A 27,096-nucleotide genomic window follows, 5' to 3' on the forward strand; every position below is an offset into this window, starting at 1 on the left:
GAGAGAGTGTGCCTTCTGCAAAGGGTGGCTGTTTTGTGACTTTAGACCAGTGGTCCTTTACCCTAGCTACAAATCATCTGGAGAACAATTAAAAATACTGTTGTACACGCTCCATCCCTAGAAATTCTGACTGAATTGGTCTAGGATGGGGCCCAGGCCTATGTATTCTTTTCTCTTTGGAAAGCTCCCCAGGTGATGCTAATGTACAGCTGGAATTGAGTCTGGTTTCGACTCGCAGAATTTCTTAATAATAAAACTGTGTATCATGACAAAATTTTCAGGACTGTAAGGGCTACAGTGGGGAAATTATTACTTCTCTAGGTCCTCATCCTGCAGTCCTTAGAATTTTTATTAGAATATGATATTTATCACTCAAATTCCTATTACAAAAAAAAGTGCTTTCTGGAACTCTGCTATAGCAACTACATAAGATAGACTTTGTATGTGGGATAAATCTCATGTCACTTATGTAATTCAGTCCTGGTGTTTTTCCCTTTCCTTTGCTCATTCTTTCTATTCTCCCCAAGAGGAAGATCAGCAGGTTAGAGTGTCAGAACATCATCCCTATCCCTCTTTTTCACTTGGGTTCATGGTTCAGGCATACTAGGAATGGAGCTGACAACATGCACTGGTTTTTCTCCTAATGGTGCAGAGGCCACAGGAAGCTTCACTGGACCTAGGGATGGCAGGTGTCCCACACTTCTCCAGGGCCTGGCACAGAGAAGAGAGAAGTCACTGAGAAGTGCTTTACTGATGCCAATCACTCCTCAGAGCAGATGGGGAAACTGAGCCTCAGATGAAACCTGAATTCCAGATCTCTCTTGGACACTGACCTCAAGTGTTACCTTGGGCCTCGGAAAAGTCACTTGGACCCTTTGGACAGCAGTTTATTCATCTAACAATCAATCAGTTGAACTAGAAGATCGCTAAGTCACTTTTATTTCTAAAATTCTGTGATTCCAGTTAACCAGTATTCATAAAAGTGTGGAACGCTGTAAACGTGCATAAAAGTCCATGCAGAGATAACGGTGGAGGACCCCCTCATCAATACTATTTTTATTACCTTCTTCCTAGATTTTACCAATTGTCATTCTTACTCTTAATATTAAGGCTGTGGGACTTAACTAAATCATCTTTGAAATACTGAGCTATCAACAGATGGCATGCTGAATGCAAATACACTGCGAATAAATATTTGGTCCTGAAGAAGATCAAGAGCTGGAGTTCATTTCCCCTTCTCATTTGGGCTCAGAACTCTGCAGTCTTTCCTTTTACTGCCCTTGCCTCCAAACTGGCTGTTTGTGTTCAAAGATGGATCAGAAAATCAGTTCCAAAGTTGGTTACAAACTTTCAGTAATTTTTGTTTTTTTATTTTTTGTAACCAGCCAATTTCTCTTAGTTCACATAACAAAGAAGCGCATAATTATTTGCAACTTTAGTTAGAGCAATGGTCTTAAAAAGGTCTAGCTAAATAGAAAATGCTCAGACTTTCTGAGTGCCAACAGTTATCAAATTTACCTAGTTCATATATGGCCACATTTCTGAAGTTCTTTTAACAGCCCATCTGTGAGCAATAGGATCAGATGACTAAGAACTACAGGACGGAAGCACTATTACTTTGAATCATATTTTCCCATTACCCAGCTATAAAGAGTCTGTTTCTCTCTGACCCATATAAAGTTCAGAATTTAGGACCCTAGGTGATTTTAATCCCATCATTTAGCACCCCAGCTGTATGAATCTGAAAGTAAAAATGAAGTTGTTTGAATTCCAGACCCCCTGAACATTCTCAGGGAGCTCATCAGCTCCCTAAGCTAAGCTATCGGTTTAAATCTAAACCTAAATCTGTAGGTATGAACCCAAATTTCATGATAAACAAAAACCGAATAGATCTGTCTTCCCTGTCATTACTCACCTTTTGATCATTCTTTTACCAAAATTACTATGACTGGGTTAGAATAATAGAATGCAATCAATAAATGCAATCACTAGCCTCTGGCCAGATAATAACACATTCAGAACTTTCTTTCCTAAAGGAGATTTTATCGTGTTTGTGCTCTTGTAAATAGGAGAAAGAGAGAACTATAACTTAATAAATGGAAGCATTCACTAATTTATTCAACAAATATTAATTTAGTATCTACTAGATTCCAGGGAGCTTACAGTCTAGTAGCAGAAATAATCTCACACACATACAAAATCAAACCATTAAATAAGTGTGGGGTGTGGGGTAGGCGGGATGAAAAAAATGGTCTGGTCTAAATTCAAGAGGTTAGTGATTTGGGGAGGGGCAAGAAAGTGACTTCCTCTATTACCCTAAAAGTAAGCTTGAGCAGCCAGAGGCCATGTCTATTTTATTGGCACTGTCCCCTTTTCAGTGACACCCGTAGCCAGCTCATAGACCCTATCCTGGCTCTGTTTGCTTGGTTCATTTATTCCATCCTCAAAAAGTAGGTATTTCATAACTACTGAATGAAGGAATGAATGAACTCACAAGGCCACAGTACTGTAAACCAAAAGTGCCTGCAATAAATATGCATGCATTCTAGGCTATAAATGTTTCTAAAGTTCAGGTTCTGTCTCAGCAAATTGTATTCTGATTTTCTAGAGCACCAGTTTGCAACCAGGGATTATTTTTTGCTCCCCCTCCCAGGGGACACTTGGCAATGTCTGGAGACATTTTTAGTTGTCAAAATTTAGGAGGTGCTACTGGCATCTGGTAGGTAGATGACAGAGATGTTGAGTTCCCAGGACAGCACCCTCACCCTAACAACAAGGAATTATCTGGCCCAAAATGCCAACAAGTGCCCAGATGGAGTAACCCTGTGGTAGAGCTTGGTAGCTGTGTCTTGGGAGCCACATGATGGGCAGTGATTATCCTTGCTTAGACCTTACAAGGACCCTAGTGTAAATCCTTTTCCTCACTAGCCAAGCAATGTTCAAACCTACAGAGATTTATTTCATTAATTTTCTATTTGTTTAATAAACAGACTTAAAGCACTGGAGGGAAAAATATTCAAGCAGTGAGGTATGACGAAAACTATTAGTAACACTAGGTTGACTTAAGTGAATGGTAGGAAACAACCTCTGCCATCAGGAAGTGAGTTGTAGAAACTGAAAAAAAGTTAAGAGTGTTTAAAAAGCTCTGGTTCAAACAAATGTCTATGTGAACCAATGGGTAGCTTGAAAACAGTGAAGACATTTCCGTCTCTTATGTCTTTGATAGAATGGAAAGAGCTTTTATTTTCTTTAGTGCAGTGATCATTCATATTTTTCCCATGACATGCCCAGAAGTTTAAAGAATAACAGACTCCCAAGTGTAAACACAGAATTTTGTGAGAAAGTGAGCCCTCTGGATGAATCCTTATCATTGCATGTTTGGATAAAATAAGATTTCCATGCATTAAACAATACAGGACTTTCTATTTGAGAAGTAAGCTTCCAACACTTTGAAGGGCTGCAGTTATTTCTCCTCAAGGATGACAAACATAAGCGCCCCCAAGGTATGGCTCCTCCCTGTTCAAGTTCAATGCTCTAGTCTCAGTGCTCCTATCACTGGCCCTTGCTTGGCCTATTTTTACACTGTGAACTGTTCCATGTCACTTGTTTGGTAACACTCAACATCAACAAGTGCCACCAAATCAATACCAGAAGCCTGAAGATTAAAAAAAAAAAAGAATCAAAAGATATGTAGCCTGCTTTGTACCAAGCCACTTGAAACTAGGTGCTTTTTGTAATAATGAAAATGTGAGGCCATGTGGACAGGAGAGATAGTTCCAGATTCCTGAAGAAGGCTCACAGCCAATTGGTCTCAGGTACACCAAATGTGGTTTTAGGTTCCTGACTGGGATCCCCAGAAGAAAGAGTGCACAGCATACTCAAGGAGGTATGAAAATGCTCTGGAATCCCCAAATCATCTCATCATCAAGGACAGTTTTTAGCAATTTCAAAAGGATGTATATTCGTTTCCAAGGGATACCTTAAAAAGTATCACAAACTAGGTGGCTTAAAGCAATAGAAATTTACAGTCTCATGGTTCTGGAGTCTGGATGTCCACAATCAAAAGGTCAGCAGGGCCATGCTCCCTCTGAAACCTGCAGGGGAATCCATCCTTGTCTCTCCCTAGCTTCTGGTTTTCTGGCAATCTTTGACATTCCTTGGGTTACAGCTGCATAACTCAAATCAATCATATGGCCTTCTCCTTGTGTCTTCACATTACCGTATACTTATAAGGATACCAGCCATCTCAGATGGGGAGCCCACTTCTACACCAGTGTGACCTCATCCTAATTATATCTACAAGACCCTGTCTCCAAATAAGGTCACATTCTGAGGTACTGGGGATTAGGACTTCATCGTATCTTTTTGAGAGGAACACAATTCAATGCATAACAGGATGTAAACTAGGAGTGTATATTTTTGTTATCAGAGCAGGGAAATTTAACTTAAATTTTCAAAGTGTAATACAAACCCAAGGATCATTTATTCTCCCAAGAAGAGCAAAAGATGGAAAAACCTGGTGGTTGCCTTCAGGTGAAAGGCAAAAGGAAAGGAAGAATAAGGCAAAAAGGAATTAATCTAAAGCAAAGAGAGTCTTGTCTGCTTGGTGTTGCTGCCACTTTCAGACACATCCAGTCACTCAGTCAGCTGGAGCATCTTCTCCCCCAGGGCATGTATGCCTCATGTTTACAATAAACTCCAGAAGGCTAACGCACATGCAAGAGATGAGCTAATCCTTCTTATTTGCTTAATGGCAGAATGGAAAATAAGCACCCACCTGCACAAAATGGTTCCAGGAATGCCAAGAGGTTCTCCTGTTCCAAGATAGCTCCTCCATCCTCCCAACACTGCTACCGAAATCCCTGACACTTCCCCACTTCTCCTGGTTTGGGTGCCTGGGCCAGAAGCTCCTGATGTAGTATTGACCATTGCCCCTGGCACTGTCCCAAATATCTTGCATAAGTTAAGTCATTTAATACACAGAATAATCTTATGAAGTATATACCATTATACCCACAATTTACAGATAAGAAACTAAGGCACAGGGAGATTTAGTAGCTTAGCAAAGCTGAGATTCAAAGCAGCCCTCATGCTATCAAGCAGGGTACCATATTGCCTTTCAACAGTAGAGAGCAACACAGTAACTAACTTAATATCATGCCCACTCAGGTCTGAGTGTTAGATTTTTCAGATGCTTTCACCTAGCAAAGAGCTAAGACAGCCTAAGACAGTTTTTTTTTTTCTTTCTCAAAGTGTCTTACCTATAACCACTTGCATCAAAATGAGGGAGGAGGTACAGACACCAGGACCCTACTCTCAGACACAACCGATTCAGAATCTCAGTGCCCAGAAATCTGCATTTTAACAAAGAAATGAGTGGACTAATGTTTGAGAACCACTGGCCCTACAGGAATGGAATAGGGAAAGGTACAATGTTATGGTAAACCAGAAAAAGCCACAGAGAGGTGACAAGGCAATGGGGACCCTCGTAACCAATGGTCAATGACTCAGGGGGTCCTGACCAGAGAAGAGCTTGGTTGCTGGAGAGTGAGGGTAATGCTGAGCATGGAGGTTTGACAGCAGAAGGAGGCCAGCCACATCCTCTGGCTTGGATTCACATGCCCTGTCTTGGTAGAAATGGTTATACTGAGTCAGGGCAGCATTTTCTGTTAGTTTGGATGGGAAGCATGGTTGCAGGCAAGGGAGAGCAACCAGAGCACGTGGATTCAGAAATTCCTACGTGACTCTGATTGAGCAGGGCTTCATAAGCAGAATAAGGACTGGTGTGGGGTTAAAGAGAGTTGTGTGATGGAGGATCCAAGAGACCTAAGTCCTGCGTTTGGTTCAGTCACTGATTACAACCTCCCTGAGACTGAGGTTCCTGGTCTGTAAAATGGGGGAAATAACACCTGCCTTGAAGGTCCTCACATACAGGATGTGATGAACCAATTAAGGCATATAGTACTCTATAATGTATGTCATTGCTTTTCCAAAACCTCTGTACAACTCTCCTGCCTCAGAATATATCCGCCACACTCATGCCCTAAGTCCATTAATGACACAATAAAGGACAGTTGGAGATGATGCTCTGCCTTGCTCTGTGCATCCCCCTATACCCCTGCCAGGAAAAAGAACATAGTCACCTAAATTCATTCTAAAGTACAAATTACAATGTAGGCCTCCTGCACTGGGGAAACACACACACACACACACACACACACACACACACACACACACACACAGGAAAACATGAGGAAAAGTGGAGACTAGAGACACCAAAGAACAAATTCACTCTCCTCACTCTATCTCTCCCCCACTGGTGTGCTCTACTGATCCCCCGAAGAGCTGGGCTGCTACTTCTGCTTCTACCCCTGCTTCCCCTCCTCAACATACTCCAGTGCGTGCCCCCTGTTTTGGGGCCAGATCTACACAACTGTAGTTATTCAGATCATTGAGGCAAAACCCAACAAAGCAACAACATGCTTTAATCAATATTTTCTAAATCATTCTTCCTTAAAGCTGAAGACTTCTGAGTTTGAATTGCCCCCTCCTCTGTAGGCTTTCCATGCCGTTCAAGTAACTTAAATGATAACCAACCCTACACTTCATTTTGATCAGATTGTGGTATTATAGAGCTATGGTGAAAAGAACATCTCTTTTAATAAAATGGGATACCAAAAATATCGATAAATAAAAGTGCACTTGTGAAATTGGAAAAGAATTCATAGTAGATAATATGATAGTTAATGTATGCCTACATTCTTTCAGTGGACATTTATAGCTCCTTTAAAATATTATACATATTGAAGGAATATTTGCTAATTAATGTGTGCATAGTACTACTAGGAATTGTGGAGGATACCAAGATGGGTACAACAGATACAGACCTACCCCAGGTCCTGGTTTGGTCCATTCATTTATTAGTTAAGTGACCTTTCCTTATTGGGGAAATAAAAGACTATTTTCCTTTCTTGTTATGAAGATAACCTAGAATTTCACAAGTTTGTGAAGAGAAGCAGATGAGTGAAATAGGACACTATATGTATAAAATATCATTATTCTGAGGTCTCTGTAATGTCTGAGAAGCAACAACAGGGAGGTCAATCCAAAGAGAGACACTCAAGGGTCCCAGCTGGAGGCCCAGGCCAGGGACTGCAGGTCCCCTCTGCACCCCTCTTTCTACACCCAGCCCTCTTCTCTCACTCAGAGGTAGGTATATACCCACCTTTCTGTCCTCTTTCAGCTTGAAACCCTGGTTAGTAATGCAGCCCTCTCCCTTCAGGCAATCCTGTGCTCTCCCACAAGGTGAAGTTGCCTAGCACCTGCTACCCCAAAGCAGCCCAAGAACACTTCAATGTTCCCACCCCAGGTTTACATTTTTCCTAGGACCGTGTGTGGATCCTCTGGAAATCCAAGCAATCATAAGCATTAAGGATACAGTCCAGGCCTCCTCTTTTCAATCGGGGCTGCAAGAACACTGCAGCTTTTTTCCTACAGTGGTGCTAGTTCAGCCCAGTAAACAAATGGGTATTTTGCCTTTGCCCCTGAGAAAACACATAGGCATTAGAGCAAAGTTCCTGTGTTCTGGTAACATTTAATTGTGCTGGTTCTCAGCCCTCTCTACACCCACACACTCATGGACAACATTTATCCCACTGACTTCAAAGGCTGTTCAACATGTTGGAAATATGTGAGAGAACACTGAGGGGAGTTTGAAATTAGTCTCAACCCTCCTTCTGTATGTGTGGGTTTGGTTCATGTGTTAGGATTTTAGAAGTACGTATTTGATTTTTAAAACATGCATTTGTTTATACTGGGTTTAGAGTCATGAAAAATAAATCAGGATTTCTATTGCCAGTTTTTGTGTTTTTCATAATAAATAGTAGTCATTCATCCTTGTCCAATAATAAATATTTATAGGTTTAAATTAGGAATAGCTTTTCAAGAGAATTTCCATTCATTCATTATCCATCAACTTCCAGATGCCAGCCAGCACATGAGGAGTTTCCAGAAAGAAGCAGGAAGCAGACTAGGGCTTCCAGGCATGGAGGGGAAAGAGTATCGGCAACAAAAAGAAGTTGTCACTAAATCCAAATGGATGTGTCATTCGCTAGGAATCATTTGCATAAGATTCCCCAGGCCCCAACCCAGAGGGTGTGATCTGAGTCTGAAATGGGCCTGAGCATCTGCATTTTAACAAGCATCCTCCCTCCAGTTGATTCTTTTGCAACACTACCCCTGTGCTGGTGCATTCAAGACATTATATTCAGAAGTCAAGATTCAGTGATGCGTCTTCTAGGTGGAGCTGGCTCTTAGTCCTTGGTGCATATCTGGGTAGAAAGCCAAGCACTTTATGGATATGCGCTGATAGCACTATCAATTGCCTAAAACTTTTCTAATATTCAGTTTGATATGAATTGTAGAAAGTTGAAAATGCTGCATTTCCTTCTCATATAATTCTAGACTTTGCTCCAGGACCAAATTCTAGGATATTTATGTACATTCATTATATACATTTTTCTATAAGCTTAAAAATTATCTAACAGAAAAAAGAGCAATGTAATAGAAAATAAAACATGATCATCAAAATAAAGATGGTTTGTTTTAGTCATCTCTAGCCACATAACCAATGACCCCCAAATTTAGTAGCTTAGAACAACAAATATTTACCATCTAACAGTGTCAGAAATCCAAGTGTGACTTAGCTGAGTAGTTCTGGTTCAGGGCCTCTCACAGGCTGCAGTCCAGGGGACAGGGCTGGAGTCATCTCAAAGCCCGACTAGGAGAAGACCCATTTCCAAGCTCACTCGCATGGCCAATGGTAGGATTCAGTTCCTCCCAGGCTGCTGGATTGAGGACTCAGTTTTTCAGTGGCTGTTGGCTAGAGTTCTCCCTCAGTTAACTTCCACACAGACCTCTCCATAGGGCCGCTCACAACATGGCAGCTGGCTTCCAGCAGAGCAAGCAAGCAAGAGAGCAAGAAAGGAAGCAAGATGATGCCATGGTCTTTTGTAACCTAATCTTGGAAGTGACCACCCCATCACTTTTGCCACATTTTACTATTTAGAAGCAAATCAATAAATCCAGCCCACACTAAAGGGGAGGGTGTTACACAAAGCATGAATACTAAGAAGTGGGGGAGGGGGGATCACTGGGAGTCATCTTAGATGCTATCACAGAATACATGAATTTGCTTTTTCATAGTCAATTTATCATCCTACTTACACTTTGCTAAAACTAAATGTTAATGTAAAACAAACTCTTCTGATACAGGTCAAGGAGTACATTCTGGGGGTAGAGTCTAGTAGTGTTGAAAAGATATTTTGAGGTTATTAATTGAACTCAGGTTTCTATATGAGGAGCTGTACACCTACTATGCCAACCAATAGGAAAGAGTGTTAGTTACTATATCACTTAAGAATGCTCTCTGCTATAGGTAATAGAAAATCTGAAGAGCTGTGGCTTAAAAATAAGAGCATAAGGAGAAGTCTAGAGGCAGACAGCTACTGGCATTGTTTCAGTAGTTTGGTAATAGCAAAAGCAGCATCTTCTATTCTCTTGGTCTTTTAATTATACATGTCACCTCATGGTCACAAGATGACTTCTCTACACTAAGGCAATACATCATTTTCTAAGTAGGATGAAAGGGGCAAAGGGCCACACCATATACCTCTGTTTCTTTTCATAAGGAAGATAAAGCTTTCCTGGAAGTCTTGCCCAGCAGACTTCTACTTAGATCTCATTGGCCAGAATTGGGTCACATGTCTACTCTAAACTGACCATTCACCAAGGAGACTAAGATTACCCTGGCAAGTCTATAACCAACTATAACTTAACTCTGAGATAAAAGAATTATTTCCAAGACCTGAATAAACGAAGATTCACTTGGCAGAGAAGTGGGACTGTGGATTTAGAGCAGGCAACACACATCTTCTGTAAGCATCTTGTTTGTTATTATTTATGTGCTCCATATATCCAATACAATCACAATTTTGTGATTTTTTCACAATTTTGACAAAAGTCTAAAAAGATATTTTCCCACAGAAACAGACAAGGCAAGCATCATTGCTTGTTAAATCTCAAATATACTTAAAGTTTCCTTGAAAATTCCTTATTCATAAATAAAATGTCCAAATTTTGAGACAAAAAATGACCCCATGGTTTTTTAATCCTGTGTACATATAAAATGTTTTTTAAATATTTCCATTGCATACATTTAACAAGATGAAATCTTCTGAGACTTACTGTATTAGCCAGCTATTATTAAAACACAATGAGACAGATTGCTTTTCTTGAACATCTGCTGATAGATTTTTAACTTATGTTTCCAAAATTATAGCATCATAAGTCAATGTTGCACAAAAGTATTTAATGTCATTTATAAAAATCTAGTTATATAAACTGTTGACTCCTTATAAAGCATCTATTAAGACACAGAAATATCACTGAAGCATATTTATGCCTTTGATCTTGCAGTCTGCATAATGATTCGGGCCAGAGGCGCAACCTGTTCCATAGATTACAGAACAGAAAATCAGTTCTTGGAGAAGCTGTTCAACCTCATCTGAGGCATCCCATTCTAAGAAACTAAATGGCACCTGCTTGTCTTGGTTTTTGTGTTTGTTTAAAAGCAAATCTCTAACTGCTGTTCTGCTCCAAATCTAGGTGAGCAGATAAAGTTCTGCTCTGAGCAAGACCTGCCCTCCTATAGAGGGATAAGAGGAGCATGTCCCTGAGGGAACGACACGCCAGAGTGACAGCTTTGATAAGGGATAAATCAAACCAATGATGCATGTGAACAATGAGCACACTGGGGATTGTCAGAAACAGGCATCATCATTCATTCAGTGACGTTCAAATTCACATACAAGCCTAGCTGCCTTTTACATTGACTACAGAATGTAGCATCCAGATGATTGAGGATGTATGGTGACAGCAGACAGCTGTGGAAGAGCCTAGGAGAGTTTCTAAGTCTGAATTCCAATCCTGAGCCTGCCATTAAGTGGGAAAGTATTCTTGATCCAGTCATCTGACAGCTTTGCCATCGATTTCTCTATCTCAAATGGGACTCCTTTTCTTTAAGGATTCCTTCAGCTTTAAATACCTATGAATCTGCTAAAGCAACTATGCTTTGACTGATGGAATTGTGAACTACCTTTAGATGGAATGACTGATTACTAACAGAACTTTGTTGGGTTCAGTGCATTATGAATACATATCAAAATGTACAATGAAGATATTTTTCAAAATATTCCCTCCAGTTTTCTTCACCCTAGATAAATGTACAGAAATGTCTGTATTAGCGTTGAGAAAAGGACACTTCTCCTAACCTCACACAGAGATACATTTCAAGTCTATGTCTTAGAAGACAGTGAGAGACTTACAGGAGACCTAGAGATATGAATGGGGTAGGCAGAGAAGGGACCTGGGGAGAGAGATGTAAGTTCCTAGGGAAATTATGTGGAGGGCAGGGCTGGACCTAGGCCTGGGAATCAGGAAGTTACAGTTTTAATTTCAGCGTTTCCACTGATTCACTTGGGACCTTGAGAATGTCTGGCCCATTTAAATCGTGCCTCAGTTTCCTTATCTGCCATTTAGAGAGAGTCCTTAGCTAGGTGCCCAGGACTGTGAGAACATAATGTTCAGGGCCATGGAAATTCAATCAGTACCAAAAATGCAAAACATCGTAGTTACTAGATGTCCTAACTTAAAATGGAAACATTAACAAGAGTAATTCCTTTAATAATCAAAATGTGAATGTTTTAGAAAGCATATCTATATGGGTGAAAATTAAGCGAATAAGCCCACTGGAAGAGCTTATAGTCCTAGGGATACATAAGCAAAAAAAGGTCAAACTTGGGGTGGGACAAGTTCCAGTTTTGCCACTTATCATCCTTGTGTCCTTGGGTAATTTCTTAACCTCCCACAGTAGCCTCATATGTAAAATGAGAATAAGAGCACGCATCTCAGAGGGTTGTGTTAAAGATGATTACAGATGGAAGTTAGCTCTTTTGAAGCATTGATGAGGTTTGAATTCACAGCCACCATATACTTTGCAGCTGATAGTTTCTCTTATTGCAATTAAAAAGCTTAGTCACCCAGAGCAAGTACTTTTTTAATGCCGTTTATTAAGCATTTACTGTATTGCAATGCTCTATCCCCATGCTAAGCACTTTGCATAAATTTTCTCATGTTCTCCTCACAAAAACCTATTACTACTACTGCTGCAGAAATGGAGGTGGAGAGAAACGAAACATTATTTCTGGCTTCATTGTGTTTCCTTAACCTGCCTTTTTTTTCTCAGCTGCATCTAATTGGTTCTACTTTTAATATTATTTTAAGCCACTTAAAGTTTTTAAGACTAAAGCAGCAACTAACTGAATATATTTATATAACATGTTAGTTTTGTCATGTTGCTGTCCACCCCTGGAGACCTGCTCTAAATTTACTTGGCTATTTGAGGATAAATAAATCATGCTCACTGCAGTTTCTGGAAAGCATTAAAAAACACTAAACTTGCTTTGAAATAATCAAAGCAAGTTAAAATAAAGCTTAAGAATTTCCAAAATATTCATTGAAAAAAGCATTTATGTTTAGAAAAATTAACTTATCATTGAGAAATCTTACACACATGCATATGTTCATAGATCTTCACTAAGGACCAATTGTGTATATATGTGTATGACCTCATCGTAACACGCTCCTCAGAGACCACACTGTGGGAATTCTTACAGTTACCAAAGGGTTAAATTCAGTAAACTCTTTTTTGTTAATGTACCATTTAATTATGAAATACTATAATCGTCTTAGAGAAAATTTGAAAAATATTTTTTTAAGCAATGTGGTATTGAAGAAAGAGTCGGTATCTTTCAAACAAGATTAGAAATTCAAATCCACCTCTTATTTACCTGGACAACTTATTAAACCTTACATTTTTCTATGAAATGGGAATAATAAATTACAGAGTTGCTGTAAGTTAAATGAGAACAGTGTTTGATCATGATAGCCAATCAACAAATGTTAGCAACTATCCATTCCCTTGGAAAAGAATCTCTAGGCAGACGTGCTTAAATTCTGTTCTGTAAAGAGATAGGAATCCACTGTTCCCATAAAATGCTTACCAGCCTTCTTTGGTAATAGACTATTTTCTAAGAAAAGGCAATGGACCCTTTTCTATTGTACACTCAAAATGTATGCACCCACTTCAGGGCATTCGTGGACCAACACTGCCCATCCTTTGACTCAGATTAAGAACACCTGCTCTAGCACATTCATTCTGACTTCACCAAATCCTCTTACAAAATAAGGTCATCTTTAAAAAATAAAATTCTTTGGGTACCTTTCAGTTGAATGAAGGAAAACAGCAGGGCTTTATTTTTAACAGCTCTAGGAAAATGCATTATCTGAGCAAAACCCCACAGTAGACAAGTAAACTGCACAGAAACTTCATTAAAGGACTGATCTGACTTGCCACATATTTAGAACAGCCTTTGAAGACACACAAGTAAATGTTTACTTCTGAATCTAGATCTAAATGAAGAAAGAAAACATTAGAACAACAATAAATTTACTTAGCTTCATTTAGATAATTGTGGACATACCATTTTTATATATTACATATTCTTAGGACATTGGACAACAGATCAAGAAACAGAATGTTCTAGAAAATAAACCTTAACTATTGGTAAGTATTATGTACTTTTTACGAAAGAGGTTTTGTTGTGTTGAATCAAAAGTGGCTCCTTGGCACTGAGAGGCTCCATGGAGTCACCCAAGTCCTAATTCCCTAATCCTGAGATTAGGTGGATTGCTGCTAGCAGTCAACTTGTTTGGATTTCAAACTACATTAGATCCCTTCATATTGCTGCCACCACCAAGCAGTTAAGCTGGCTCTGTCCTATTCTTTTGGTGGTAATTTTTTTACCCTATGTTTCAGTTTAGTCTATATAATCCTTCCAGAGGGATAAAAGCTCCTGGGAATTAATTGCTTAAGTGAACACGTACTGTGGGAGAGAACGCTATTTGGGAAAGGGGCCAAGTTTGCATTCTGTCCCCACCATTGCTTTGTGTTTGACTTCAGGAAGTCACCTTCACCTCTCTAAACCTAAGTATCTTCTTTTGTAAAATGACAACCTACCTTCCCAGATTGGTTTGAAATCCCAGATCACATGGAGACAATGCATGTAGAAGCACTTGGTAACTGTTAAGTGCTATGTGACTGCAAACTCATTTGATTACTTCCTAGTGGCCACCAAAAGGGACTAGTACAGGTGTGGACCACTGATGTTTGCATCTGTCCTTATTCAAAACCTTACTGTTTGCTCAATTCAAAAATTAAGTTCTCTCAACATTTTCTTAGCTGCCTTCCTAATTTTCTTCTTGCTTTTAATGTCACCTCTGCTCTCTCTAGCAGGAAAACCTGAAGCTCAAAGCTCACCTTAGGCTTTTCTCTCTCCCTATCCTTGAAGTAATTAAGTCCTGTGGATTCTTCCTTTAACATCCTGAAATTCATTACTTATTCTTTTCTTTTTTCTTTTTCATGGCCTATTCCAGTTTTGGCCCTACCATCTCAAACTTGAGATACAGTAAGAATCTCTCTGCCTTGAGTCTCTTCCTTTTTTCTCAGGCTGGACACTGATATCAAATTCATGTTGATAAATGACTGCATTGATTGTGGCTGTATTCCTCCTCTCCAACATCTTCAATAGACCCCCACTGTATATAAAATAAAATTGAATCTGGCCTCAACCCATCTTTCCAGCCGTGGCCACACAGGTCTATCTGCCTGTGACACTCACTGTATCATCCTTCCTTGTTCCTGGGGCCTTGCTCACTGCATTTTCAAGATCACTTCTTCCTTCCTTTCCAAATCATACCCCATTTTCCAATCCCTGCTCAGGTCCCACCACCCCATGAAGACTTCTTGAATCCTCAGAGCTCACAATGATCTAATTTCCTGAAGATATTCTACCAGTTGAATGTTTGAAGAGTTGATAATCAGTTATGAACTAACTACCCTTTAACATTGTGTGTGTAGTTGTCTTGGAGTCAATTAACTTAGGTCATGTCATTTACATTTTATTGAGTGCCATGTATACTTATCCATGTTGCTGGGTTTTACTTGAAGGCAGGAATTTTATCATATCCATTTAGTTTCCCTCAGAGCAGCAGTTTTCAACCTTTCACACAGCAAAGAAGCACCTGGAGGACATGTTAGGAAATCTCCTTGATGCCACTCCTAGGGATTTTTGTGGGGCCCAAATCTCTGAATTTCCTACAAATTCCAAGCGAGGCTTATGCTGCTGGGTGCCTTTTAGCATCTTACACAGAATCTGTACATAAAAGCTAATATATATTTATGCATACTCAGAAATGTTTTTTTTTCCTTTTCTTCTTCTATTTCATGCTCATGTTCTGTCACTTCTTCCTTTTAGATTGATTTTGAAGATGTGATTGCAGAACCAGAAGGGACACACAGTTTCGATGGCATCTGGAAGGCCAGCTTCACCACCTTCACTGTGACGAAGTACTGGTTTTACCGTTTGCTGTCTGCCCTCTTTGGCATCCCAATGGCACTCATCTGGGGCATTTATTTTGCCATTCTCTCTTTTCTGCACATCTGGGCAGTTGTACCGTGCATTAAGAGTTTCTTGATTGAGATTCAGTGCATCAGCCGTGTCTATTCCATCTACGTCCACGCCTTCTGTGACCCGCTATTTGAGTCTATTGGCAAAATATTCAGCAATATCCACATCAACACACAGAAAGAAATATAAATGACATTTCAAGGATAGAAGTATATCCGATTCTTTTTTTCCCTTTTAATTTTCTTGGTGCCAATTTCAAGTTGTTAGCAACAATATATGAATGAATTTTCTTGGTTCAGAGCAAAGAAATCACTCAGTTTTCATAACTATTATTTGTCTCTTCTGAGCTATGTCTTCTATTTTTGGGGTGGTATGAATTTTTAAAACCCACTTAAAATATTTTCCTTACATTTGGATCATTGTTTTATTGGCTGAGATATGAGCCTATCGTTGAAAGATAATTTGTGAGAAATATGAAGAACTGAGGAGAAGAAAAAAAAAAAGAACTAACAACCTCAACTGCCTGTTCTAAAATGTTGATCATTTTATGGTAAGGGAAGAATTCCAGGCTATTGCCATTGAGTGTACAGGTATGTGGGCAGTTTTCAACCAACTCTTCCCTCTGAACTGTTAGTGAATTGCTGCCATTCACTTTAATGATCCAGTGGAATCTAGTGATCTTTATCAAGTTAGAAAATATAATCTGCACATGATCCGACTAATGCCTTACTCTCCTGAAATTTTAACCTGTGATACTTTCTGTGCCTGAATATTTGTTATATAGATGGTGACACCTAAGTGCCTTCCTGTTCTTCAGGTTTTCCTTTTCAAATAGGGTCCACCTCATCAACTTTCATTATGTCAGCAGCCTCCCTGAAGACCAAAATTAGAAAAATCCATTACCTAGTTCTTCACACTTGTTTCTGACTCTGAGATACAGAATCAGATGAAGTTCATGTCTGCACTTGATGACACAACATCTTTACCCATATCGAGTATGGTCCACATCAGCCCCATTAAACGAATTAAGGTGGATAAATGGGGCCAAGCCCTCTCTGGGCTGGCAGGAGTAGAAGCCAACTTTCCCCGCCTCTCACCAGCTGAATGAGGTCAGCATGTCTATTCAGCTTCGTTTATTTTCAAGAATAATCACGCTTTCCTGACTCCAAACTAATCCATCACTGGGGTGGTTTAGTGGCTGAACATTGTGTTCCCTTTTCAGCTGATTAGTGGGCCTCTGGGGAAGGGCTCATAAAATGGAGGCCATTGTGTGAGACTGTCAGAGTTGTTGCAAATGTGACCTCTTCAAAGTAAAGCACTTGCAACTGTCTGTAATGCTGTGACACATGGCCCCTCCCCCTGCCAGGAGCTTTGGACCTAATCCAAGCATCACTTTGCTCAGAGAGAAGATGGGGGAGGAGGCAGTAATAAAAGATTGAGGTAATTTTGCTGGAATAAATTCAAATTCTTCTGAACTCAAACTGAGGAATTTTACCTGTAAACCTGAGTCATACAGAAAGCTGCCTGGTACATCAAAAAGCTTTTTATTCCTCCTGCTCATATTAAGAGTCTTCCCAGGGGGACTTTATTTTTAACCTTCAGTTATGCTTTTATTTTTATTTCCATACAACTGTTGGAATTCTGCTTGTTTTTTTTTTTTGTTTGTTTGTTTGTTTGTTTTTTGGCCTCTTCCAGTTTTCCTGACACTTTAATTGCCAACCTGTTACCTACTTAGGTTTTTTGCATTTAAAACAGACACTGGCATGGACATAGTTTTACTTTTAAACTGTGTACATAACTGAAAATGTACTATACTGAAATATTTTTAAGTGCAAAGATATTTTTATCTTTATATGAGGAAAATCACTTGGAAAATTGCTTTGTGATTCAATCTGTAAACTGTGTATCCCAAGACATGTCTGTTCTATATAGATGCTTAGTCCCTTGTACAAATCAAGTGCTGGTCCAAAAGATAGCTGAAATTTTATATGCTTACTGATATTTTACACTTTTTTATCCTGCATGTCCTGTAAAGTTATAAGTCTGCACAATAAAAATGTTTAACAGTTTGTCAGCTTTATTATTTTTCCTCAAAACAGCTCTGTATGTGTTGATTTCTGTGGTGTGTGTGTGTGTGTGTGTGTAATGAGCATATTCATGGTGTGTGTACATATTTGTAGTATGTTTTGGGGGGTGGTGGTCTTCCAGTTTTCAAGACCACATTTTCCACATTTAGTTGGGCTCTTTCTTCTAAGGCCATCAACATTCATGAGTTACTTCAGGTGAAAGTTATAATTAATAAGAAATATTTGTTTAGCAGTTTACTCAATGTTTTGTTTTATGTCATCTAATTTGAGCTCCCAACAACTTTATGTGATAGATATTAACTTTCTCCATTGATAAATGATACATTCAGGGAGGGGGCTTTGCTTTGAATTTTTGCCATTTCTTAACTGGAATTTTTTAAGATGCACATTTCAGAAATAATTTATTTTGGCCTTGGCTAAGTTTACATTAAGAGCTTCTGTATTAGTCACGGTGCTCCACAGAAACAGAACCAATAGGAAATACATATATGAAATATACATATGTGAATATATTAGGAAACTACATATAGAGAAAGAGAGAGAGAGATTAAGGAGTAAGAAACTGGTCCATACAAGTTAAGGAAGCTAAAAAGTCTCAAGGTCTTCAGGGTAAGTCAACAAGCTGAAGACCCAGGAGAACTGATGGTGTAGTTCCAGTCCAAAAGTTGGCAGGCTGAGACCCAGGAAAAGCTGATGTTTCACTTTGAGTTCAAAGGCAGGACAAAACCAATGTTCCAGTACAAAAGAATTCAAGCAGTAGGAATTCTCTCATACTCAGGAAAGGATCAGTCTTTTTGTTCTATTCAGTCCTTCAACTAATTGGATGAGGCCCACCCACATAAGAGAGGGCAATCTGCTTTACTCAGTCTACCAATTTATTTTTTTTATGTTTTTTTCCCTTATTAGTCATCCATTTCATACACATCAGTGTATACATGTCAATCCCAATCTCCCAATTCATCACGCCACAACCCCCACCTCCTGCCACTTTCCCCTCTTGGTGTCCATATGATTTTTCTCTACTTCTGAGTCTCAATTTCTGCTCGGCAAACCAGTTCATCTGTACCATTTTCTAGGTTCCACATATATGCATTAATATACGATATTTGTTTTTCTCTTTCTAACTTATTTCACTCTGTATGACAGCGTCTAGATCCATCCACATATCTACAAATGACCCAATTTTGTTCCTTTTTATGGCTGAGTAATACTCCATTGTATATATGTACCAATCTTCTTTATCCATTCGTCTGTCGATGGGCATTTAGGTTGCTTCCATGACCTGGCTATTGTAAATAGTGCTGCAATGAACATTGGGGTGCATGTGTCTTTTGAAATTATGGCTTTCTCTGGGTATGTGCCCAGTAGTGGGATTGCTGGGTCATATGGTAATTCTATTTTTAGCTCTTTAAGGAACCTCCATACTGTTCTCCATAGTGGCTGTATCAATCTACATTCCCACCAAGAGTGCAAGAGGGTTCCCTTTTCTCCACACCCTCTCCAGCATTTGTTGTTTGCAGATTTTCTGATGATGTCCATTCTAACTGGTGCGAGGTGATACCTCATTGTAGTTTTGATTTGCATGTCTCTAATAATTAGTGATGTTAAGCAGCTTTTCATGTGCTTCTTGGCCATCTGTATGTCTTCTTTGGAGAAATGTCTATTTAGGTCTTCTGCCGATTTTTGGATTGGGTTGTTTGTTTGTTTTTTTAATATTCAGCTGCATGACCTGTTTATATATTTTGGAAATTAATCCTTTGTCCGATGATTCACTTGCAAATATTTTCCCCCATTCTGAGGGTTGTCTTTTCGTCTGGTTTATGGTTTACTTTGCTATGCAAAAGCTTTTAAGTTTCATTACGTCCCATTTGTCTACTTTTGTTTTTATTTCCATGACTCTAGGAGGTGGATCAAAGGATATCTTGCTGTGATTTATGTCAGAGTGTTCTTCCTATGTTTTCTCTAAGAGTTCTACAGAGCCCAGTCTTACATTTAGGTCTCTAATCCATTTGGATTTTTTTGTGTGTATGGTGTTAGGGAGTGTTCTAATTTCATTCTTTTACATGTAGCTGTCCAGTTTTCCCAGCAACACTTATTGAAGAGACTGTCTTTTCTCCATTGTATATCCTTGCCTCCTTTGTCACAGATTAGTTGACCATAGGTGAATGGGTTTATCTCTGGGCTTTCTATCCTGTTCCATTGATCTATATTTATGTTTTGGGGCCAGTACCATATTGTCTTGATTACTGTAGCTTTTTAATATAGTCTGAAGTCAGGGAGTCTGATTCCTCCAGCTCCGTTTTCTACCCTCAAGACTGCTTTGGCTATTCGGGGTCTTTTGTGTCTCCATACAAATTTTAAGACTTTTTGTTCTAGTTCCGTACAAAACGCCATTGGTAATTTGACAGGGATTGCATTGAATCTGTAGATTGCTTTGTGTAGTATAGTCGTTTTCACAATATTGATTCTTCCAATCCAACAACATGGTATATCTCTCCATCTGTTGGTATCATCTTTAATTTCTTTCATCAGTGTCTTATAGTTTTCTGCATACAGGTCTTTTGTCTCCCTAGGTAGGTTTATTCCTAGGTATTTTATTCTTTTTGTTGCAGTGGTAAGTGGGAATGTTTCCTTAACTTCTCTTTCAGATTTTTCATCATTAGTGTACAGAAATGCAAGAGATTTCTGTGCATTAATTTTGTATCCTGCAACTTTACCAAATTAATTGATTAGCTTTAGTAGTTTTCTGGTGGCATCTTTAGGATTCTCTATGGATAGTATCATGTCATCTGCAAACAGTGACAGTTTTACTTCTTTCCCAATTTGTGTTCCTTTTATTTCTTGTTCTTTTCTGATTGCTGTGGCTAAAACTTCCAAAACTATGTTGAATAATAGTGGTCAGAGTGGACATCCTTGTCTTGTTCCTGATCTTAGAGGTAATGCTTTCAATTTTTCACCATTGAGAATGATGTTTGCTGTGGGTTTGTCATATATGGCCTTTATTATGTTGAAGTAGGTTCCCTGTATGTCCACTTCCTGGAGAGTTTTTATCATAAATGGGTGTTGAATTCTGTCAAAAGCTTTTTCTGCATCTATTGAGATGATCATATGGTTTTTATTCTTCAATTTGTTAATATGGTGTATCACATTGACTGATTTGCGTATATTGAAGAATCCTTGCATCTCTGGGATAGATCCCACTTAATCATGGTGTATAATCCTTTTAATGTGTTGTTGGATTCTGTTTGCTAGTATTTTGTTGAGGATTTTTGCATCTATATTCATCAGTGATACTGGTCTGTAATTTTCTTTTTTTGTAGTATCTTTGTCTGTTTTGGTATCAGGGTGATGGTGGCCTTACAGAATGAGTTTGGGAGTGTTCCTTCTTCTGCAATTTTTTGGAAGAGTCTGAAAAGGATGGGTGTTAGCTCTTCTCTAAATGCTTGATAGAATTCACCTGTGAAGCCATCTGGTCCTGGACTTTCCTTTGTTGGAAGATTTTTAATCACAGTTTCAATTTCATTACTTGTGATTGGTCTGTTTATATTTTCTATTTCTTCCTGGTTCAGTCTTGGAAGGTTACACCTTTCTAAGAATTTATCCATTTCTTCCAGGTTGTCCATTTCATTGGCATAGAGTTGCTTGTAGTAGTCTCTCAGGATGCTTTGTATTTCTGTAGTGTCTGTTGTAACTTCTCCTTTTTCATTTCTAATTTTATTGATTTGAGTCCTCTCCCTCATTTTCTTGATGATTCTGGCTAATGGTTTATCAATTTTGTTTATCTTCTCAAAGAACCAGCTTTTAGTTTTATTGATCTTTGCTACTGTTTTCTTTGTTTCTATTTCATTTAGCTCTGCTCTGACCTTTATGATTTCTTTCCTTCTGCTAACTTTGGGTTTTGTTTGTTCTTCTTTCTCTAGTTCCTTTAGGTGTAAGGTTAGATTGTTTTTTGAGAATTTTCTTGTTTCTTGAGGTAGGCTTGTATAGCTATAAACTTCCCTCTTAGAAATGCTTTTGATGCATCCCATAGGTTTTGGATTGTCGTGTTTTCATTGTTATTTGTCTGTAGGTATTTTTTGATTTCCTCTTTGATTTCTTCAGTGATCTCTTGGTTATTTAGTAATATATTGTTTAGCCTCCGTGTGTTTGTGTTTTTTACATTTTTTTCGCTGTAATTCATTTCTAATCTCATAGCATTGTGGTCAGAAAAGATGCTTGATATGATTTCAATTTTCTTAAATTTACTGAGGATTGATTTGTGATCCAAGATGTGATCTATCCTGGAGAATGTTCCGTGCACTCTTGAGAAGAAAGTGTAATCTGCTGTTTTTGGATGGAATGTCCTATAAATATCAATTAAATCTATCTGGTCTATTATGTCATTTAAAGCTTGTGTTTCCTTATTAATTTTCTGTTTGGATGATCTGTCCATTGGTGTAATTGAGGTGTTAAAGTCCCCCACTATTATTGTTTTACTGTCGATTTCCTCTTTTAGTGCTGTTAGCAGTTGCCTTATGTATTGAGGTGCTCCTATGTTGGGTGCATATATATTTATCATTGTTATATCTTCTTCTTGGATTGATCCCTTGATCATTATGCAGTGTCCTTCCTTGTCTCTTGTAACATTATTTTAAAGTCTATTTTACCTGATATGAGTATTGCTACTCCAGCTTTCTTTTGATTTCCATTTGCATGGAATATCTTTTTCCGTCCCCTCACTTTCAGTCTGTCTGTGTCCCTAGGTCTGAAGTGGGTCTCTTGTAGACAGCATATATATGGGTCTTGTTTTTGTATCCATTCAGCAAGCCTGTGTCTTTTGGTTGGAGCATTAATCCATTCACGTTTAAGGTAATTATAGATATGTATGTTCCTATGACCATTTTCTTAATTGTTTTGGGTTTGTTTTTGTAGGTCGTTTTCTTCTCTTGTGTTTCCCACTTAGAGAAGTTCCTTTAGCATTTGCTGTAGAGCTGGTTTGGTGGTGTTGAATTCTCTTAGCTTTTGCTTGTCTGTAAAGCTTTTGAGTTATCCATTGAATCTGAATGAGATCCTTGCTTGGTAGAGTAATCTTGGTTGTAGGTTCTTCCCTTTCATCACTTTAAGTATATCATGCCACTCCCTCTGGCTTGTAGAGTTTCTGCTAAGAAATCAGCTGTTAGCCTTATGGGAGTTCCCTTGTATGTTATTTGTTGTTTTTCCCTTGTTGCTCTCAATAATCTTCCTTCATCTTTAATTTTTGCCAAGTTGATTACTATGTATCTCAGTGTGTTTCTCCTTGGGTTTATCCTGTATGGGACTCTCTGTGCTTCCTGGACTTGGGTGGCTATTTCCTTTCCCATGTTAGAGAGGTTTTCGATTATAATCACTTCAAATATTTTCTCAGGTCCTTTCTCTCTCTCTTCTCCTTCTGGGACCCCTATAATGCGAATATTGTTGCTTAATGTCTTCCCAGAGGTTTCTAAGGCTGTCTTCATTTCTTTTCATTCTTTTTTCTTTATTCTGTTCCACAGCAGTGAATTCCACCATTCTGTCTTCCAGGTCACTTACCCGTTCTTCTGCCTCAGTTATTCTGCTATTGATTCCTTCTAGTGTAGTTTCCATTTCAGTTATTGTATTGTTCATCTCTGTTTGTTTGTTCTTTAATTCTTCTGGATCTTTGTTAAACGTTTCTTGCATCTTCTCAATCTTTGCCTCCATTCTTTTTCCAAGGTCCTGGATCATCTTCACTATCATTATTCTGAATTCTTTTTCTGGAAGATTGCCTATCTCCATTTCATTTAGTTGTTTTTCTGGGGTTTTATCTTGTTCCTTCATCTTGTACATAGCCCTCTGCCTTTTCATCTTGTATTTCTGTGAATGTGGGTTTTGTTCCACAGGCTGCAGGATTGTAGTTCTTCTTGCTTCTGCTGTCTGCCCTCCCAGTCTACCAATTTAAATGTTAATCTCATCCGAGAACATCCTCATGGCAACACCCAAAATAATGTTTGACCAAATATCTGGGTACTCCAGTCAAGCTGACACATAAAATTAACCGTCACAGCTTCCAAAAAAAATTTTTGCAAAGGGATCTTCTCCTAATTTCTCTCCCCCTGAAACTCCTTTCATGTTGTTAACAGAGTCCCTCCCTTTGCTGGGCTCTCAAGCAAGCACTGAGGCTGATTATTTAATAACCCAGGCTGGCATTTGTGTTTACCCACTAAATCCATTTCTCGTACGCAGTGTGGAGACATGCTTTTGACCATGGCAGCATGTCAGATCTTGGCCAAAGTTATGCCAAAGTTATTCAAGAAGAATCAGTGTAGTGACTTTAAAGAAAAGCTTTTGTACAGCAAAGGAAACCATTGACAAAACAAAAAGACAGCATACTGAATGGGAGAAAATATTTGCAAATGATATGACTGATAAGGGGTTAATATCCAAAATATATAAACAGCTCATACAACTCAACATAAAAAAAATAAACAGCTTGATTGAAAAATGGGCAGAAGATCTGAATAGACATTTTTCCAAAGAGGAAATGCCGATGCCAACATGCTCATGAAAAGGTGCTCAATATCACCAATCATTAGCATTAGGTAATGCAAATCAAAACCATAACGAGATATTACATCACATCTGTCAGAATGGCTATCATCAAAAAGAACACAAATAACAAATGTTGGAGAGGATATGGAGAAAAGGGAACCCTCCTACACTGTTGGTGGGAATGTAAATTGGTACAACCACTGTAGAAAACAGTATGGAGCTTTCTCAAAAAACTAAAAATAGAACTACCATATGATTCCACTCCTGGGTATATATCCTAAAAAACCAAAAACACTAACTTGAAAAGTAACACAAACCCCAATCTTCATAGCAGCATTATTTCCAATTACCAAGATATGGAAGCAACCTAAATGTCCACCAAAAGATAAATGGATAAAGAAGATGTGGTATATATATACAATGGAATATTAGTCAGCCATATTGACATGTACACATTGCTCTATTTAAAATATATAGACAACCAACAAGGACCTACTGTATGGCACAGGGAACTCTGCTCAATATTCTGTAACAACTTAAATGGGAAAATAATTTGATAAAGAATAGATACTTGTCTATGTATAACTGAATCACTTTGCTGTACACCTGAAACTAACACATTGTTAATCAACTATACTCCAATATAAAATAAAAAATTTTTAAATAAATAAATTCACTGCTGTGTCCAAAAAAAAGAATGAAATAATGCCATTTGCAGCAACATGGATGGACCTAAAGATTATCATACTAAGTGAAGTCATACAGAGAAAGACAAATATCATATGATATCACTTATATGTCATTGAGCAATTTTTTCTTAGGATGGTTTCTCTTTTATCATTAACTCATAGGATTCTGTCAGTTCTACCTCCAGTGCTTTTAAACTCTTGCCTCATCTCCCCTGTCACTACCTCCGTGTAAGCAACCATCATTTAAATCCTAAACTATCCTAGCTAGTTTTTCTGTTTCCACTCTTGCCCCCTAATCTAACTCACTTGGTCATTTTGCTACACAGCAACACAAACTGTCACACATATGTACAAACACACACAGCTTAAAACACTCCAGTAGCTTCTTATTGTATTCATTATAAAATCCAATCCCTTTACCAAGGCCCACAGAGTCTTACATGACCCAGACCCTACCTGTCTCTTCCATCTTAGCTCATACCACCACCACCTTACTACCTGTCCTCCAGACACACTGATCTTTCATTCCCAAGAACATTTTAAGTCCCATCTCGTCACAGGACTTTGCACAGCTGTTCAATCAGACTGGACTGCTCTTATACCTTCCTCTCTACTTTACTACCTCCTTCTCATCCTTTAAGTCTCAGCCTCAATATCACTCCTCAGAGAGGTCTTCCATGTCTTCCCTATCTGAAGCAAGTCCTCCCTTGTTAGTCTCTATCTTAGCCTCTTGCCTATTTCCTTCACTGCACATAATATTGAGAAATTATTTTATTTTTCGGTTTATAATTTTTTGTCTTTACCTCCCTTAGGATACAAACTGCATGAAGCAGAGATTTTTACCATAATAGACATTCAATTAGTATTTGTTAGATGGATAGATTGCTGGATAGATGGATGGAAAATATGAAGGCATGAAGTGCCAAGTTTCTGCTTTACTGCTAATAGTGTCATGAAGAAGGTCACCTAACCTATTGTGAAATAAATTATAGCATTACCAACAACATACTTGCCATTTGTTTTTCTTCCCCAACTTCATTCTTTTCTCCATGATTTTGTTCCCCCATTGAAACTTTCTCTATTGTACCCATTTGAACACTCTGATATGTTAAAACATGAGTTTCCCCTATGAAAATTTTAGCAAGGACTACCATGGATATTTGATATATACATTTTTTCTTACTTAAATAATGGCAAACACATGTTGATACAGTTATTAAGGAAAAAGATGATTTTCCAGCAGCTGTTGACTTCATCAACTCCACTATGTGATGAGTCACTCAAACTTCTACAGAGCTAGAAAGTTACAAGTAAGGAAGAGGAATTTTATTATTGTAATGAGAGAGGAGTGGGAAGAGTTAGATAGGGGAAAATGAATAAAATCAACTGGAGTGACAGATTTGATGCTATAGAAAGTTGAGTAATTTATAAGTCAAAGGGAAAAAACTATAATCTACCTAGTATTTTAACAGAACAAGTGAAAAACATGTGGAAACTGGCATAAAGGGTGGGGTACTTGCAGCAGGAAGAAGGCAGTCATTAAAAAAAGGTAACAGCTGTCAGTCTGAGCCACTCTATGAATGGGCAACAAAGAAACCTACTCCTCTACTTCATTTGTATTAATATCATGCTAACTATTAATGAGATAATAACTATCCCAAGCATTAGTCAAAGTCATTTTTGAGAGGATATTTTTTAAGCTCTTCATCACATTGCACGAACACTTGGAAAAGGTGAGATTTAGTTACCTGCCAACTCTAAAACAAATTTCTATCAACTGTATAACACAAGTAAGCACTCTGTGAAATACATAGCACAATGTTCACATTGATGGATATAATTTGGCTTGACAGTGACTTTGCATTTTCACTGTGATTTTGTCCTTTTCTTCATTGCCTTTCCTATTGCCCTCAAAATAAAAATAGGTTTCATTTACTGAGCACATACCTTAGGCGGAGCAGTATGCTAAGCATTTTACAAATATTCCTAACAACAACCCTATGGCTTATGTGACCTTATCTAAGTCAACTGGATGCCACTGCTCTGTTTTCGAGATCAGAAAACAGAAGCTCAGAGGGGTTAAACAGATTACTCAAGGTTTCCCAGAAAGTTTAACACCCATGACTATTAGCTCCAAAGCTCTTTATGGAGAAACTCACTATGTTCTTGGGAGAAATTGCAAAAGTGAAGTACTATTGGGCAGTATTA

The 27,096-nt window shown here is 38.4% G+C and overlaps 1 protein-coding gene across 2 annotated transcripts in view; it reads left to right on the forward strand.

Moving 5' to 3' along the window:
* The window catches only part of CAV1 (caveolin 1), a 33,838-nt gene extending 16,182 nt beyond the window's left edge, over positions 1-17,656 (forward strand). For both annotated transcript variants that reach the window (XM_029233342.1, XM_029233343.1), the window contains exon 3: positions 15,435-17,656. In XM_029233342.1, the coding sequence (XP_029089175.1) occupies positions 15,435-15,776 (342 nt within the window). In that variant the 3' untranslated portion in view covers positions 15,777-17,656. The remainder of the gene's footprint in view (positions 1-15,434) is intronic.
* The last annotated feature ends 9,440 nt before the right edge of the window (positions 17,657-27,096 follow it).

This window comes from Monodon monoceros, unplaced genomic scaffold (genome assembly GCF_005190385.1).
Source record: "Monodon monoceros isolate NGI ecotype Baffin Bay Population unplaced genomic scaffold, NGI_Narwhal_1 Super_Scaffold_2, whole genome shotgun sequence".
Taxonomy (NCBI): Eukaryota; Metazoa; Chordata; class Mammalia; order Artiodactyla; family Monodontidae; genus Monodon; species Monodon monoceros.